Genomic DNA, 16368 nt, shown 5'->3' with positions numbered 1-16368 from the left:
TTCTGAAAGTGTGTTCGACTCCTGCCGTCGGGAGGTCGATCAGTACGGTTACTGTTACCATGGAGTAATATTTATAGTTTTGGGTACGGTTTTACCATTTTATATGTAGACCCCGATATTTGACACAATATATACAGAAGTTGTTTGTTACATTATATGACTGTGTGTTGGTTCCTCATTTCGGCAGATCGTCCATGTAGCCGACACGAACACGAAGTGTGTGTTACCGGCTATCAAAACTATGAAAAATAGTAAAGAATGAGCTACAAAATCACTATCAGTTTTAAGTTGCAGGTAGAATAAGTCTGTGCCTTTGTAAAAAATACTAAAAAAATAGTAGAAAGTGAAGAACCAGCTGAAAGTTAGTTGAGGAGACCTTGACCGCATATCATTTGCATCTCATTGTCGGCTACATGGACTGTGTGCCCTCATTTTGGCAATTTTTCATGCCCCATGCTGTGTAGCCCTGCGTACAGGTGTGTGCACGTGTGTTCCCAGCATTATATGGCCTCTACCACAGCCCTGCAATGGTCTTTGAACAGACTTGAGGTCTCTGCGGCCTGGATCTGGACCGCAATGAAGACTAAACGGTCTTTTTGGCCGAAATTCTGCTCTATTGGGGCAAAATCCTTTCCCTGCCTACCTTTACCTCCTAACCAATCCCAGAAAAGATGCGATTGACTTCTCCTAACGTCCAAAACCGCTCATTTTCTGAAACATAACATACTCGACAAGTTGTTTACCCATGGCGATCCCCATTTTGAATCTCGCTGCAGAGACCCCAGTTATCTCCACAGACCGTTGCAGGGCAGCATGGTGGAGGCCGTATACGCCAGGAACACACAGACCTGTACTCAGGGCTACATGCTCTGTTGCTGCTCTAGAGAGGTTAATGCCAGTCTCGGACTTGTTGGCCCTGCTAGAGAAATAAATTTGGCTGAGCTTCGGTCGGTTATTATTCTGCCGTCTCGAAACATCGGTTACACAAGCAACATTTCGGTGAAATTCCAAAGTCATTTTGTTTTCCATAACTCAACACAAACCTTTGTAAAATTTGACCCCCCTTCAATCATTGATTGTAAAATTTGACCCCCCCTGAAAAGCGGTTTTGTAAAAGTCAACCCCCCTGATTTCCACCGACCCCCCTCCCCGTAAATAACGAATTCTCCCTAATTAGAAATTGTGAAACTCGTTTCAAAAGGCAAAATTTAAAATAAGAAACGACCGCTTCCTTGGAGTTCCATGCTTGCATGCTCTTACATCTTCGGCTCCAAGAATTATTTTAGTCCAGAAATGTAACTGGCAAGGAGAGTTGCCATGGCTACAATCAGTCCAGCTGCCGAAGCCGTGTTACCATCACCACAGGCTGTAGGGAGAAAATACACAAAATTCGGTAAAAAATGCGACTAGTTGAAAAAAGCAGGCGCAGGCGCTGTTGCAAAACTGTGCTTGCACGCGCGCTAGTGTAGTGACCACTTAACTTTCTGTGAGCATATACATGTACTGCCAAGATACGGATTGAAAGCTTACGATTTAAATCACACAGTCACAAACATATCCAAGTTTGGTGCAAAGGAGGCTTCATTAACAATATACTACTAATAAACTAACAATCTACTGCCCCCTGTTAAAAGCAATACAGGAATAGCAGGTAAAGGCAGAGAACAAGTACAAAAGAGAGCTCAAAGTAGCTCAGAACGTCATTATTACAGAGGGTGGGAGGGAGGGTGAAAAACACCCGCAGCCTCAGCTATGACTAAACAGAGTGGAAAAAGGCGGCAAGCCATGTGGCGGTGTTGAGAACAAAGCTGACTGGTAGCCAGTGGTCATGTGAACATCTGAGATAGCGCGATTTAAACACCGCTCAAGGAGCTAGTACGTTAAGATGCCCTCGAAGATACAAAACACACTGAAATAATCTAATACTAGAGTACAACAAATTATAAACTACATACTATAACGTCGTATTAATTTTTTTCATTGTATCAAAGAGATAGGCCGTAGATTTTTAGGGGCGAGTAAATTAAAGCATGATTTGCTTGGACATCTCGTGTGAAAAAGAAATCATTAAAAATATAGCCTAATATTTGAAAAAAATCAAAATACAGGTGTACATACAAGTTGGTTAATGCTACACACAATCTTTAGGCTTCTAACTATGCTCATTGCGTTTGGGGGAACAACACTAATTTACGAAATTAAGTGCATTCAGCTTTTATATTTGATCTAATTACAGAAAGTAATTTAACGTGCAAATGAGCCGAGTTTGACATGTCACACCCATCGCACTTTCTAGCACGACTAAAGCTAAGTATGGCCAATTTACATCAGCAGTCTGATCAAATACAATGCATTCACTTTGGCATATGGCCTCATTACACAAAGTCATTAAATATGCAAATAGGCTATCAATTAATCTGTCCTTCTAACAAAACTCTCAGCATGATTAAAAGTAAACGTACTGATGTTCCTCATGGGTCTTATCAATTCTGGTGCATAAAGCTTCGATATACCACCTGAGTATGGCCTAATTACGAAATTCATTAGATATGCAAATTAGCTCATTTTTATGTGTCATTTCATCAAACTTCTGGCATTATTGAAATCGAAGTACAAAAGGTATAGTTTTGAGTCCAATCAAAGTCAATTCATATAGTTTTAAATATAGCCTAATTACAGAAAGTCTTTCAATTTTCCTATAGTAATGAGTATGTTTTACTAAACGAGCTTTGAGCATGATTGGAACTATGAGTCCACTTTACGTCATAAGTCTGATAAATGTAGGTGCATTCAGCTTTAATATCTAGCGTGATTACACAAACTCAAACAAATATATGCAAATTAGCTAATTGTGAGATGTCTTATTCAAAAAACTTTGGGTGAAAAATCTTTAATTTGACATTTAACCAATGTACCTTCTAAGTTGGATCATATTTAGTACATTCCAACATAGCCTAATTACAGAATGTCGTTAAATATGCAAATGAGCTAATAGTGAGCATGTAATACTAACCACGCTACCAACACAACTAAATGACCAATGAATCTCCAATGAAGTCTGATAAAATTCAATGTGCTCCACCTTGATAAGTGGCTTAAGTGTAGGTTTTCATTAAAACCTGCTTATTTGAATAAGATTCTACAGCATACTTTTTTGCTACTAATATTTGTTAAAAATCTTGCAAAACGGACTCAAAACGCCTGTATGCTTCCAGAATGTTGCACTATAATGTAAATTATAGAAGTACAAAGTACATTTATGCTTTGATTCTTAGAAATAATCAAGTAAGTATACAAAAATGAGTACTTGTGCAAAATATTCTGTGTGTTTCTGAACTGATTACCCGCCTACCTGTCAAAAGTTTGAGTGAACGCAAAAAGTTAGTGACGTCACTTTCACCTCACGCACGTGAGTGAGGTGAATTGGGATTTGACTATACAGGACAATGAACAATGCAGAAATTATGTGACAAAGGTGAGAACTTAGTGTTTATCATTGACATAATATTGAAACTTTGAATACTGTTGTACAGGTTGAAAAATCCACACTTCAATATTTTGTTCTCACGGCAGTGTGAAGCAAAAATGACGTGAAAAACCGCAAGTCCCCGGATGTCTGAGGTCAAGAATTGCACTGACCTTATTTCGAAATCATACAATTAATATTGTGTGACCAAAGTATACGTTCTATTGTTCAATGTTATCACATCTTGATGGATCAAGGAAAGGCCAGAAAGAAAAAAATCATTTGTTCATCGGAATCGCCGCTTCTACTTTGCCTTATTTGGATTTTTCTTGATTTCGGCAAACTCATACTTCTCAATTACAAATTCTTAAGTACCGCCGCTGGCGGCACCTACGCTTCGTCGGATTTTCGAGGGCATGTGGGATTCTGAATGAAACTTCAGACGTATTTGCACTGACCTCTGTCAACACGTTGTTGCGACGTCTGAATTTTGCAAATCACGACACAAACTTGGTCAACTTTTAGCTGAAATTTATCCGTTTTGTTGTGGTTAGTACACCATGACTATTAATTTGATCGCCAGCATCTCATATGTTATTGTTGAGAAATATAGTGTTGAATTCAATAACCAGTATCAGTGTATCTTGTCTGAAATATTTCTGGTTAGCCTGTAAGGGGAAACAATTATTTTGCCTTGTCTGCACCCCGGCAAAAAAGTCCGAGACAACGCGCTTACCTTAGGCCCCCCCCAAAAAAAAAAAAAAAAAAATCACTTGCCGCTCCTGAACCTCTGTGCTAAAAATCTGATGAACAAGATTGTTTTCCCTGGCCTAAGCTCCAAATACGAATGACTTGAAATATGACGGTTACGATAGCACATGTCTCGAAAAAGAAAAACTCAAAGTTTTGCTCAATCTTTCCTCAATAATACTTTGAACCACACTCTTACCAAATAAAGAATAAAAATCTAGGGTCACTTTGCAAATTTGGTATTAGCGAAACACGAAATTTACCAATATTTGAAATTCAAAATGGCCGCTATCCCCTTTTTAACTCTATGAAGAAAAGTAAAATTTTCGATTTTCTAAAAGCTAAGAGGGTGAAAAAATTCTTATCCGGCGCTTGGTGACCGCACAAAACAAGTGCGACGTCAATAATATCTAGCGCCACTGACCATCGATGAGTAAACATAACCTAAATTCCTTTTCACTAAATATGAATATATGTGAATTCGAAGAGACAAAATTTCGTTACTGTGCTAGCGTCCTGATATTTGACTTTGCACTGGTGTCATTTCGAAAATAAAATATTCAATTTTCCAACGTCCAGTAACGAGTCCTTAACGAGTATAGGCTAAACTAACAGAAATTGAAAGAGAGTAGGCGAGATTAAAGGGTAGGGTTCCATACTGCGCTGTAGTAAAATTCACATAATCTTAGGGGTACATTTGTGTGAATTGACCAATAAGGGCACCCTGCGATAAGCACTGATTCTACCATGCGACGGATGAGCCAAGTTTTCGGATTTGCCGACATTAACGACGATATCGATGCCAGAAGGTGTTTTTGTGTGCACCACCCACCATCTGCTTTAAAATATTCTATGTGTCTACGTACCTGGATTTTCAGTACTGTCGCCTGCAAACAACGCAAAAGGTAACAATAAATGTTAGCGATCATGAGAGTGTATTTTTCACTGCAAATCGTCTATGTATGTATGTATGTATGTATGTATGTATGTATGTATGTATGTATGTATGTATGGACGTATGGACGGAGGGATGGACTGATGCATGCATGTGCGTGTGCATGTGGTGCGTGTATGTCTCTGTCTGCGAGTAATATCCTCTCGAATAGATCTTTTCCCTGTTATTCCATTGGGTCTGTGTCAAACACCATATTTACACTAAAAGCAAAGAAACATGCTGATTTTATGTTGTAGTATAGTTATAGTTGATTGTTATGGTAGAATGACACAAATTTGCAATGCCAAATAATGCCGTGTGTATATTCGATCCATCAGCGACGAAAATATAGGTCAGGGTGTAATCTTCCATTGAGTTCTATGAATATAAATAAACATACCCTGCGTGTACCAAACGGCTAACAAATTCTATGAGTAACGTATGTACGGCGCCTATCTGACAAAACGTGCTTATCTGACAACACTCTTTTTAGCAATAGCCCATGGAGTTAAAAGCCAGCGCACTTTTCCGCCGTCATTAATCGAATCACACCGCATGCGCGCGGTAAATGTCGCTCTTCGTACGGTGCTGTATATTCCAGGCACAGGGAACAAATGTACTGTGGCAGGGCTATAGTATATGGAGAGTGCCAATTTAACCTTGGTACGAAGTCTTCTATACGAAGGAGTTTGTTTCTATAAACTACTCTCAAATTGTTGACATGTAGTTACTGATAATTCTTTTTTATTATGGTTGTCCTTGCATCGGCCGGGGTCGCTCACTTTAGTTGAGACCGGGAGTTGAGACAATGGAGATAGTTCCACGTTGCAACATATAGGTATTCCACTTTTATGTTTATTGAGAATAATTTATGTATTCAAATCGAAAAATTAGCGATCAAGGACGGTGATAAAAAACAACACAAAAAGAAACAAGAAGTAATACTGCTTGCCATTGCCACGGTTACAGCAGATGACCTCATGTGACCTCGGGGCGCTCCCCTCCCGCCACTATTTGTTAACCATGGGATACATTCAGGTGTTTGGTGATTTTACGCAACCAATGCAATTTACTGTATTTTTTAACTATTATATGGCCATTTTGTGATATTTGTGGTTTTGGACTGCTTTAATTATGATTTCATTTGTGTGTTTTAACGGGCGAAGTATTGTGTGGGGAATTACTTTCCACAAATGAGTAAGGCTACAAGCAGTAATTAGCTATTTTTGTCAGATAAGCACGTTTTGTCAGATAGGCGCCGTACAAACGTACGCGATTTATACCCTAGCGCGCACTGCATCATGGAACCGGCAAAGAACTATTGGTGAAAATCACATTTTTGGTTGATAAAACTACTCACGAAAGATAAATATTAAAATTAACAATTGATGATAATTCATTTTTCAGAGGTTACACAATCGAGGGCTTAAAAACAAAGAAAAGTAAACAACTGTTATCACCGTGTACCGATTCATTTGCAACATTGTATCAGTGAATATGTACATGTACTTACAATCCATCATATCGCTGACGTCTATACAGTCATAGTCATAGTTACTTTCAGGCCCTACACACAGAAAGGTGTACAGGTGGCACTGGCTCTGATCAGGTTTCATTGACGCAGTAAAGCCGGTGACATCCATCCCGTCAGCTCCCTGTGGTACTGGAATAGGATCGGGCGATGGTCCAACGGCATAACTGGAACCGGAAAGAAGCGCGTAGTCGTTTTCTATTATATCTGTATCATTGGCAAAGAACAGGAGGATACCCTCCAGTTCATCCCCAGCGTAGTTTGCACGCACGTTCATAGAAAGTGTAAAAGAGGTGTAATAGTGAGAGCTGAATCTCAAAGGGTCAGGACTGGTAATGGCAAACGAATCCTCTTTAATTTCCAAGGTGCCTTTGGAGAAAAACAAGAAAAGATTTAAAGTTACTTGTTGTTCAAAGTTTTTGCACTTTCACAATAAATGACACATACATCTAAATATAATATGTATATCTATATTTATCACATGAACTGGCCCGTATCTCCATCTGTGTGACGTACACCAGCACAGATAAGAAATCCATATTACCCCTGTTGTACGTCATCAACCGGAACTTTTTTCCTGCAATGGTACCGTTCATACATGCACACCGCGACACAGACCGATTTGTCACGATCGATGCCGTGCTCTCATTGCATTTGACAAAAAGGTGACCCGATAAATCCAGACATGGAAACATAGAAGGCATGTCCAACGAAATTTCGAGTCACTAAAGCTTTAGAGTTGGAGAGTTGGTCTTTTTTATAAACTTCTCAGAAAAAAGATTAATGGCATATTGTACAACTTCCACATTGTAATCTTGCTAAAGAAGCTTTTCTGGAAACAACACTAGCAATAGATCCTGGTTTAACTGTTTAAGTGTTTTAATTACAGAAAGTGAAATGGATTTTCTCTTTGATGAAGCTCCATCACATAAACACCATAAAGTTATAACTGGATTAATGAACACAAATTTAACAAACAATTATGAAGTCTTTTGGAAAATTTTGATCACTGATGAAATAGTAAACTAAGAATGTACGCCAAAATAAAACATAATTTTAGATTAGAACCCTAATTAACACAGTTACAAGGTGAGAAAAGAAAATTACTCACCAAACTTCTCATTAGCAATCATGATCTAGCAATTGAAAAAGGCCCGGGGGAGACGCACTGTTCCAAACACCCCAATTACCGACAGATACTGCAATCAGTGTAACACCAACAGTATTGGAGATGAAGCACACTTTTTATTAGTCTGTCAGAAATACAAGGTCTAAAGAAAGAACTTTTTTTCAGTAAAATCAATTTCCCAAACGATACCACTGAAAATCAGTTTATTTCTCTACTGAAAAACAAGAGTTATCTTTTAATGAACAACTTGCAGATTGTATTTTTACTTCATATAAACAAAGAAATACCCAGTTATATTTATTATTAGCTCTATTATCATACTGTATTACTTTATCTTTATTGGAGAAAAAATTGAACTTATTTTTGTATCACACTTTTATTGCCATAAATGTGATGTAAATCCTATATTTACAAGCAAGCAATAAAATATTATTATCTTTCTATCTATCTTTAGAGAGAGAGAGAGAGAGAGAGAGAGAGAGAGAGAGAGAGAGAGAGAGATACTTTTTAAAGTATAGCCATAACTGTATGCATGGTAAAAGCCTAGTAAACCATTAGTTCTCTAAGAGGTTAACGTAAGAAACCTTTCGACTTTAAAGGGACGTAAGCTGTAACTTGTGGCAAGTTTTTCAGTATTCTCCTGTTGTATATCAACTGACCCTAATCTGTTTGTAATGCTTAAATTTCGAGTATTCTTTTTGCCAACATAACTTGTATGTGTGTAGTGATCATTTTTTATTGTTTACAAATGAATTCTAGTCCGGACTTGAATACAATTTTCAATAATAACAATGGAGATCATACTTTAGTTTAATGTTTGGCCTTCCGAATTATCAAATCAGGAAGTTACAGCTTATACAAAATTCAGCTGCACGTCTAGTATTGAAAATACAGAAAGCAGATTCTATTCAACCATGCCAGTACTACGTAGTTTACACTGGCTACCTATTTATAAGCGAACAGAGTTTAAAATTTTATGCTTAACGTTTAAGGTTTAAAACGACACGGCCCCGAGATACATAAAAGAGCTCATATGCGTTCGTAATCTGGGGCGATCTCTTCTTCGGTCGACTGCTGATGGTGCAGCGATCAGTTTACACCAGCAGATCGCTAACACTGTGTTTTACGGAGATCGGTCATTTTCTGTTTGTGCTCCGCGGCTGTGGAACAGGCTACCACCGAAACTCCGATGTGTTGATAATTTTAACGTTTTTAAGTCTCATTTAAAAACTTACCTTTTTAAAGAGAGTTACTTGTGTGATTTTTAACCATTTTCATTGCTCTATTTTTTATAACTGAAATGTAATGCGCCTTGAGATGTCTTGTACATGGAAGGCGTTTTTAAAGCAATACATATTAATATTATTACTCATAGTATAGGTTGTGTTGATATGCCAAATACTTAGCATTAAATTACAGTTTAGGGATTCAATACAGAAAGTTCTGAAAGACAAAGAATCTGAAAAAATAGCCGAAAGATACTGCTTATGGAGCTTTAAACAAAATATAATGGCTCACGTTTGTTGAATTTGTCAGAAAACGTGGCCGAGCAAATATCAACATTTTCATAAATCGGAGAAACACCACTGTCCAAGGGTCGATAAACAAACTTGCACTTGAAGTATGTATAGATGAGTAAGTCTATATCATCATCACAATGACAAGAGCCGCGACCTTGACATACTTTGAAGCCTTTGGACGCTCTTGTCTCTACGAAGGAGCTCAGAATTAAAACTACCATGACTAAATTCTTTTACAGTTATTTTCAGTATTTGCATCCTTTGTGTCACCTTTAGTTTTTGGGACACTTTATACCGCAGTATTTAGGGACATCCTTTGTTTGGTTTCTCAATGCATCATGTCCGTGCGCGACATGCACCGTCACACATAGACAATATTGACCGATTAAAGCCGTTGTCATGCCAACGCGGTGACTTCTGTACTGCATTAAGGTAGAATGCGCCTCGGGGACAGATACTTTGACTCTCAAAGTTTTTTAAATCTTTTCTTGTCTACTATTTGTGGGGATTCATTTTGAAGCTCTTGGTGTACACAAACTTTTCACCGTCTCAGTTTTTTTCCATAAAATTAACATAGGGGTGGCGGCCATTTTGAATTTAAAATATCAGTAAATCCAGTAATTTGTTGCTTTTATACCAAAGTTTACACGTTGACCCCCTGATTTATATTCTTGATTTTGAAAGAGAATAGCTGAAAGATTCCTTGAGGAAATTGTGAGAAAAAGTTTACGTCTTTCAATTTCGAGGCGTCTGACTTGTGGAATTTTGTAATGGAAGGTATAACAGTAAGGTGACCTATATCATAACCTTAATAAATGTTGATCATTCATTGATATCACTGGCAGATAATTACCCAATATCGCCTGTTCCTGTGTCGTATCAGCATGATTGTCATTTGTGCTGCGTCAGACACGAGACGAAGTCGAGTGTCTGACGCAGCACAAATGACACGAATGCTGATACGACACAAGGAACAGGCGATAATGGTAATAACCGATTTATCATATACCCATGCCCATAATTTTAGGGATTTTTTACCAATGGAACGAAAAACCTTAAATTTTGAGGCTTTACTTTATTACGCCTTGCGCATAAATATCAGAATGTTTATGTGAACAGGCTTCATTCATAAAGTATACGACGAAGATGTCAACATCACGCGGTGCGACATCGCTGCAAGTCGTCCATAACTCAATGAAACCAAAAAAGAAAGACACCGGGATACAAAAATCGTCATACAGAAGGAACTTTTTAAGATGCAATATTCTATTACAACTGTAACCGATCAAAAACTGCTCAGCTTTAAATCTATCCTCATTTTGATCGTCGTACGGCACGGAGCTCGCGCGGAGAGGACGCCATTTTGTTAATTTACCCTTAGAGTTGCCATGTCAACAGTCGTCGCGCGCGCGACATCGCTGTCACGCCACGCGCTCACTACCTGTTCGGTGGAGACCGTGCACAGTGCCGGCACCGTGCGAACGGCACAATGTTTGCTAGAACTTGACCCCCCAAAAAAATACCATGGGAAAAAATTTCAAGACTTAACGTGATATTTCCGTATTTTGCAACCAGAAATACCCGTGTTCCTCGAAGCCCATCAAGTTTTTACGTCGGCGACTTCGCTTCGCAGGCAGGGAGCGGCAGCCATTTTGTTGTTTACGTTGTTTACCAACAAACTGCTAATGTAGTTCGGGAAAACTCTAAAACTGATGACGTTCATCGTGCATATCTCGACGTTTACCGTGAAATATCACGGCTGATATTTTACGGTGATCGTCACTAGGATGACGCAATATGGGCATGGGTATATGATAACAGATAAATGTCGTGCTTTGAAGAAATTTAAACCTAGGTTTTGTGAAATCTGCCCTTTTTTTACAAACAGACTAAGGACAGGCTATAAATGAACAAGGGTAGTATAGGTTCTACATAATAGAATTTCTACTTACGAACTCCGGTCGAGGCGATGGAAATCACAATCACTAACAGAATGATTCGTTCAGTGGTCTTCATCTCTGAGGCAAAGCCAACTTTAACAGCGCACTACAAACAAACAAACAAAATTGGCAAAATAGCACAGTGGCATGACGACGTCCAGAAAAAAAACGCGATCCTTGAACAATAAGTTCTGGGCAGTGTTTCTTAAAAGTCAAACCAGAAAAAAATTACAAGTCACTTTGAAAATTGCCAAAATAGAGGAAATTTTATCCTTACCGAACGAAATTAAGGTTATTTTATCCAGGAGATACACAGGAGTAATTCGCTTTGACGATCTGTGCCCGTTTGGGACCGGAATGTATAGTTTGGGCGTCAAAATTCTGCGCTATGATTGGCTAGGATTTTTCATGACCCGAGTCTGCCAGTGTGACTGCTCACTCTGATTGGACCTTTGCTGTTTTAACTCGTTGCTTATAGACAACTTGAATGTTTTCTTAACGAACGAATCCTTTCTCCCCTTTCAAATGTCGCCGAAGATGTTCTGACGACACACAACGTCACGGTCCATTGTGAACAAACTGATCCGGTGGGGGAGTAGAAATAAAGAGCCCTAGGTCAAACCGTCTTTAGTGTCCCAACATTCCCAAGTACAAGAGCCAACAGTATAAATTCAGACTAAATAAGTTATTACAATAACTTCTCTTGTATGAAAGTGACTTTATGCCTTACTCCCTCGACACAGAGTTCAATGTGACTTTGGAGTACAATAGAACAACGCACCGTCACAGACAGACTCTTAAAGTATACATTGTTATTGGTATTGGGTTAGCTGCATTTTTCTAAAGAGTTTCTGATGTGGTCATAATTCAAACTATCGAAGACGAACCCAGCAATGCAGTGGCCATGACACTTACAGTTCATCGGAAACAGTGAAAACGATGGTTTCTGTCGTTTGAAATCTGCTCACCTTTCTTCCAGACCCACAACAATACATGTAACACTGATCAGTGTGTTTTATTCAACTCGGATCAAGACAAAATAAAACGGATCAAAACAAAAACAAACCGTGAAAGAGAATTCATGAAATTGAACTGAACCTATCTTATCCTTAAGGTTCCAAGACAAGAATTGAGCCCCTGTCAACATTTCATTCTCTGCAAACAGCTGAGCTTGTAATCCCATTAAAGTACATATTTGGTTTTTTTATAATTAATGTTTTCATAAGGATCAACTAGCGATAAACCATTTTTCTGATCTTCTTGATTTGTACCGACAGGAGATCACAATCGACTTTCGCCATGAGCTGTGCGACCTGAGATAACCTATCTGAACCCGCCCAACGACGATGGGAACAATGTGAATTCGCAGTGAAAGACAGACAAAGGCCATGGTCTGGCAGTTGACAATGCTTTGATGTAGGGCATAAACTGTATCAATTGTACTAGCTTTCTATGTGTGAAGCTTTCACTTGAAATTTGTATTGCTTCATACGTCATTGACACGACGTAATTAATCAAAACACGATAATGGCCATGGAAACTTTGGAAGTGTGAAATCCCCCACCATAATTATTGTGATTTTTACTCTCTCCCAACCCAGAATGCATCATTGCTGAACTGGGTTGTTCGCAGTTTAAGGTTGTGTGTGCCTCGAAAGAGGAACACTTAAACTTTTGCTCAAACTTTACTGAATGAAACTTCCCACCATCCTCTTACCAAATCGACAATAAAAATCGGGGTAACCGTGCAAAGTGTGGAACAAGAGAAGAAAAAAAAACTGAGCATTTTGGGATATTTGAAATTCAAAATGGCCGCCATCCCTGTGTTAAGTCTATGGGGGGGGAATTAAATTTTCAAAAAAACTGAGACAGTGAAAGTTTTTCTTTTCGCAATAGCTTTAAAATAATGAACCCCCACAAGTCGTAGATCAGAAAAGAATTGTAGAAATTTGAGATTCCGAATATCTGTTCCTGAGGTGCGTTCTTTCTTAAACTTCTGTCAGCTTTTTAAAAACAAAATTTCAAAACACAATGACTTATGAAAGAGCATTTCTCTTATCAGGTGCCACCAACAAGACTGTTAGTGCAAAAAAGGTATTCGTACGCAGATCAGCAGCCCCCCCCCCCGGGGGGTAACTCCATGGCTAATAGTACGGGGAGCTCCTCACGAACATGGAAACCCAAACTGTTGTGTTACCAGTTTTGAGCAAAAAACCCTACCCTTTCTGATACCATACAATACCATACGTATACAGATACGACTCACTCGCCTTGCGTACCAGGGGAACCAACAGTCCAACCGACAGATCGGAAATTTTAATGCTAGATCCGGGACGTAGACCCGGATGTAGATACATGGGTTTCCAGTGTTGACAGCATGATTTTTTAACAAATGTCAGTTTGTGTTTAAAACCGGACCCTTTCTCATACCAACACCTCGTGAAAAGTATACCCTTTCTGATACCAAACTGCAAAAAACGACCCCTTTCGCGCGGACACTCCCCGTATAGCCATCTATGGGAGTTAGCCCCGGGATCAGCAGATAGATAGGTAACTTTAAAACTGATCGGTGGGCGGCGAGAAAAAGTATTTACAGTGAGTGGGAAGAACATTTCTGTCAGAAGGTACCGGACAAAGTAGCAGAAGGGGAATGCATGGTTGATAGAACTTCAGGAAAATTAAGCGCCTGGCTTGGAGGGGAGTAATGTCTAAAATTAAAATGATGTTTTTCGCTTGCACATTTTTGCGTTGAACACACGCATGTCTGATCAAAAGATACGACTGCGGCCAACGGCCAGCCAGTAACGGCTGCATTTGCCCGAGAAAAGCCAAGGGACTAGGGACAGTGAAACATAGCTTTACACTGAACACTAGTGTACATTGCATCCATGCACTGAACGAATGAACTCTGGTGATAGTCAAATAGTTGCGTAAATGAAATGAAATGTACATATTGGAATGTGTACATGTAGTGGGCAAGGGAAATTTCAGGGGTAGGAAGAAGGCAGTGGGGAGCTTGAACTGTTGTGGGGAGCGGCAAGCAAGCAGATCATAGATACTGGGAGGGGCAGTGGGCATCATAATTCAGTGGTAGGGCATATTTCCTCATACGGCACTATGAGGGCAGTAACGAACAGCTCTACTTTCCCCTCCAAAGTTTTAAGTTCAGATCAAAAATACGTTAAAATCAGTATATCAGCCTTCGAAACATGTTTTGTGATGATTTTGTAAAATTGGAGAAATTTACCAGTTGGAAGTATCTGTCTTATATACACGGTTTTTGTTGTTGTTGTTGTTGTTGTTGTTGTATGGCAAACCATTATCTGTAGGGCAAACATTAAAATCGAGGAGACCAAGTCGAGCCGGGGAGACGGTAACCTGTATACCGATGATGACAAATTTGGCTCTTTCCGCCCTCACAGTCCAGCTATTTGCCAGAAAGGAAAGGCGTTTAATCCTTGCACCGATATTGTATCAATACGACAAAATATAATCCTGTATTAAATTTTTTACACATTCACGGTTCTACATTTTGTCAAAACAGAGTGAAAAATTATTACCGATGAAAATAAATGCTTCAAATCTAATAATTCACCCTGAAAGACTATGGTCAAACTTACTGGATAGAACAGGACTCTGACATAAGTATCTACATTTTTGTCGTTGAGGGCACACGTACATAAGAGGGCAATGCAAAACTGCTAATCGACGGAAACTGTATTATTTTTCATTTCACAAGATTTTTAATGAATATGCATACTAGTCTGGGGAGGAGGTTCGCGGGAGGGGTTCTCGCATAGAAGATGGAGGTAAACCGAAAAATGCCGCACGCGTGAGTTATAAGCTTAGGTGAGCGTTGAAGAGGCATGGGAAATTTGCCTCTTTGCACCCTCACTGTCCGAATTATGATACCCACTGCCCTCAAAAGGGATCTGTGGTCTGCCGGCTCCCAACTCCCCCACCACATTTCAAGCTCCCAACTGCTCTCTCCCTATCACTTGAAAGTTCCCCATTTCCGACTAAGCTGTACATATTCCCAAACTTACGTTTCATTGTCTGTTTTTCTATCACCCAGTGTGCGATCATTTAAGTGCATGGATCTAATATGCATCCGTGTACAGTGTAAAGCCAAAGGGCCTGGGGTCATAACGAGTTCTTTATCATAGCAAGAGCGTAAAAAAATAATAAATTTATGATCATGAATACTGTCGATAAAAATATTTCTGTTATTATTGTATGCTTACAAAAGTACCCTAATGCACTTGAATTCTGAATAATGATCAGTATTCTGATGCCAAATTAACGCAGTTGTACTGCAGACCCTCAGAAATATGGTCAATATAGCTATACAGCTGTAGCACTACGCAATACCTTGCTGCACAGTCACAGTACTGCCCCAGCAGTTTCTCTAAACTCGTGGCCCCCTGTGTAAAAGCTACCGGACTGTTGTCATTTCAATCTTTCGACGTTAGGGACTGGACACAAATTACAGGGGGGGGGGCGGTGTTTTCTGGGGGTGGGTCGCCATTTTTCGCGCAAGCATTTTGAAGGGTCATACAATTTGTGTATGCCTATGGGGGAGGGTCACCTTTTTTATGCATCAAAGCTGAACTTGCATGTGCACGTATCGAAGAATACGGAATACTGAAAAAAGAAAAAATACCTCCTGGCACTTCATTTTCTGCCATTTCCATTTCAGCGAGCCCTTCGGGCGCAATTTTAAGGGTATAATAAACAATGTATTGATGATCCAAGCAGCCACATTGATTTAAGTTGTCATGATTTCTACTTATCCAACTCCTCTATTGTGCATAACTGTCCCCTATTATGACTCTTTCAATAACAATTTGGGAGATCACTTATTTGATATCATTCTCCCATTGGCAATACATTAGGTATAGGTCGGTGTCAAATGTTCATGTCGCCGTATGTACATTTTTTATTTTTTGAGGACATTGACAGAATACAAACTATTCAGAATAGTGCAAAATGTCATCAATAACAACTGGAAGCTTCAGGTCGAACAACTTTTGAATAACAATTTAGGATCACATAACCTATGAGTTATTTGTAGTGTCCTCATAGCCTACAATGTATAG

At 39.2% G+C, this 16368-nt stretch overlaps 1 protein-coding gene across 1 annotated transcript; it reads right to left on the bottom strand.

Annotated features, from left to right (window-relative positions):
* Nucleotides 1-1175: 1175 nt before the first annotated feature.
* LOC139123993 (uncharacterized) lies at nucleotides 1176-11983 on the bottom strand. Its single transcript, XM_070690126.1, has 5 exons — nucleotides 11548-11983; nucleotides 11283-11376; nucleotides 6664-7050; nucleotides 5083-5103; nucleotides 1176-1366 (listed from the first exon to the last, which is right to left on the bottom strand). Exons 2-5 carry the CDS (start codon nucleotides 11344-11346, stop codon nucleotides 1278-1280), a joined length of 561 nt encoding a protein of 186 aa, XP_070546227.1. The 5' UTR covers nucleotides 11347-11376; nucleotides 11548-11983; the 3' UTR covers nucleotides 1176-1277.
* Between the last annotated feature and the right edge of the window lie 4385 nt (nucleotides 11984-16368).

Source organism: Ptychodera flava, assembly GCF_041260155.1.
Source record: "Ptychodera flava strain L36383 chromosome 23 unlocalized genomic scaffold, AS_Pfla_20210202 Scaffold_23__1_contigs__length_28996876_pilon, whole genome shotgun sequence".
NCBI lineage: Eukaryota > Metazoa > Hemichordata > Enteropneusta > Ptychoderidae > Ptychodera > Ptychodera flava.
This window is presented reverse-complemented; position numbering and strand designations above follow the sequence as displayed.

What these genes read in the sequence shown, in the direction of transcription:
- LOC139123993 (XM_070690126.1), bottom strand. Translation starts at nt 11,346, where the DNA reads ATGAAGACCACTGAACGAATCATTCTGTTAGTGATTGTGATTTCCATC. An exon ending in CATCGCCTCGACCGGAGTTC is followed by an intron (nt 7,051 to 11,282) that starts GTAAGTAGAAAT and finishes TTTTCTCCAAAG; the next exon opens with GCACCTTGGAAATTAAAGAG. An exon ending in CGTCAGCGATATGATGGATT is followed by an intron (nt 5,104 to 6,663) that starts GTAAGTACATGT and finishes CGTTGTTTGCAG; the next exon opens with GCGACAGTACTGAAAATCCA.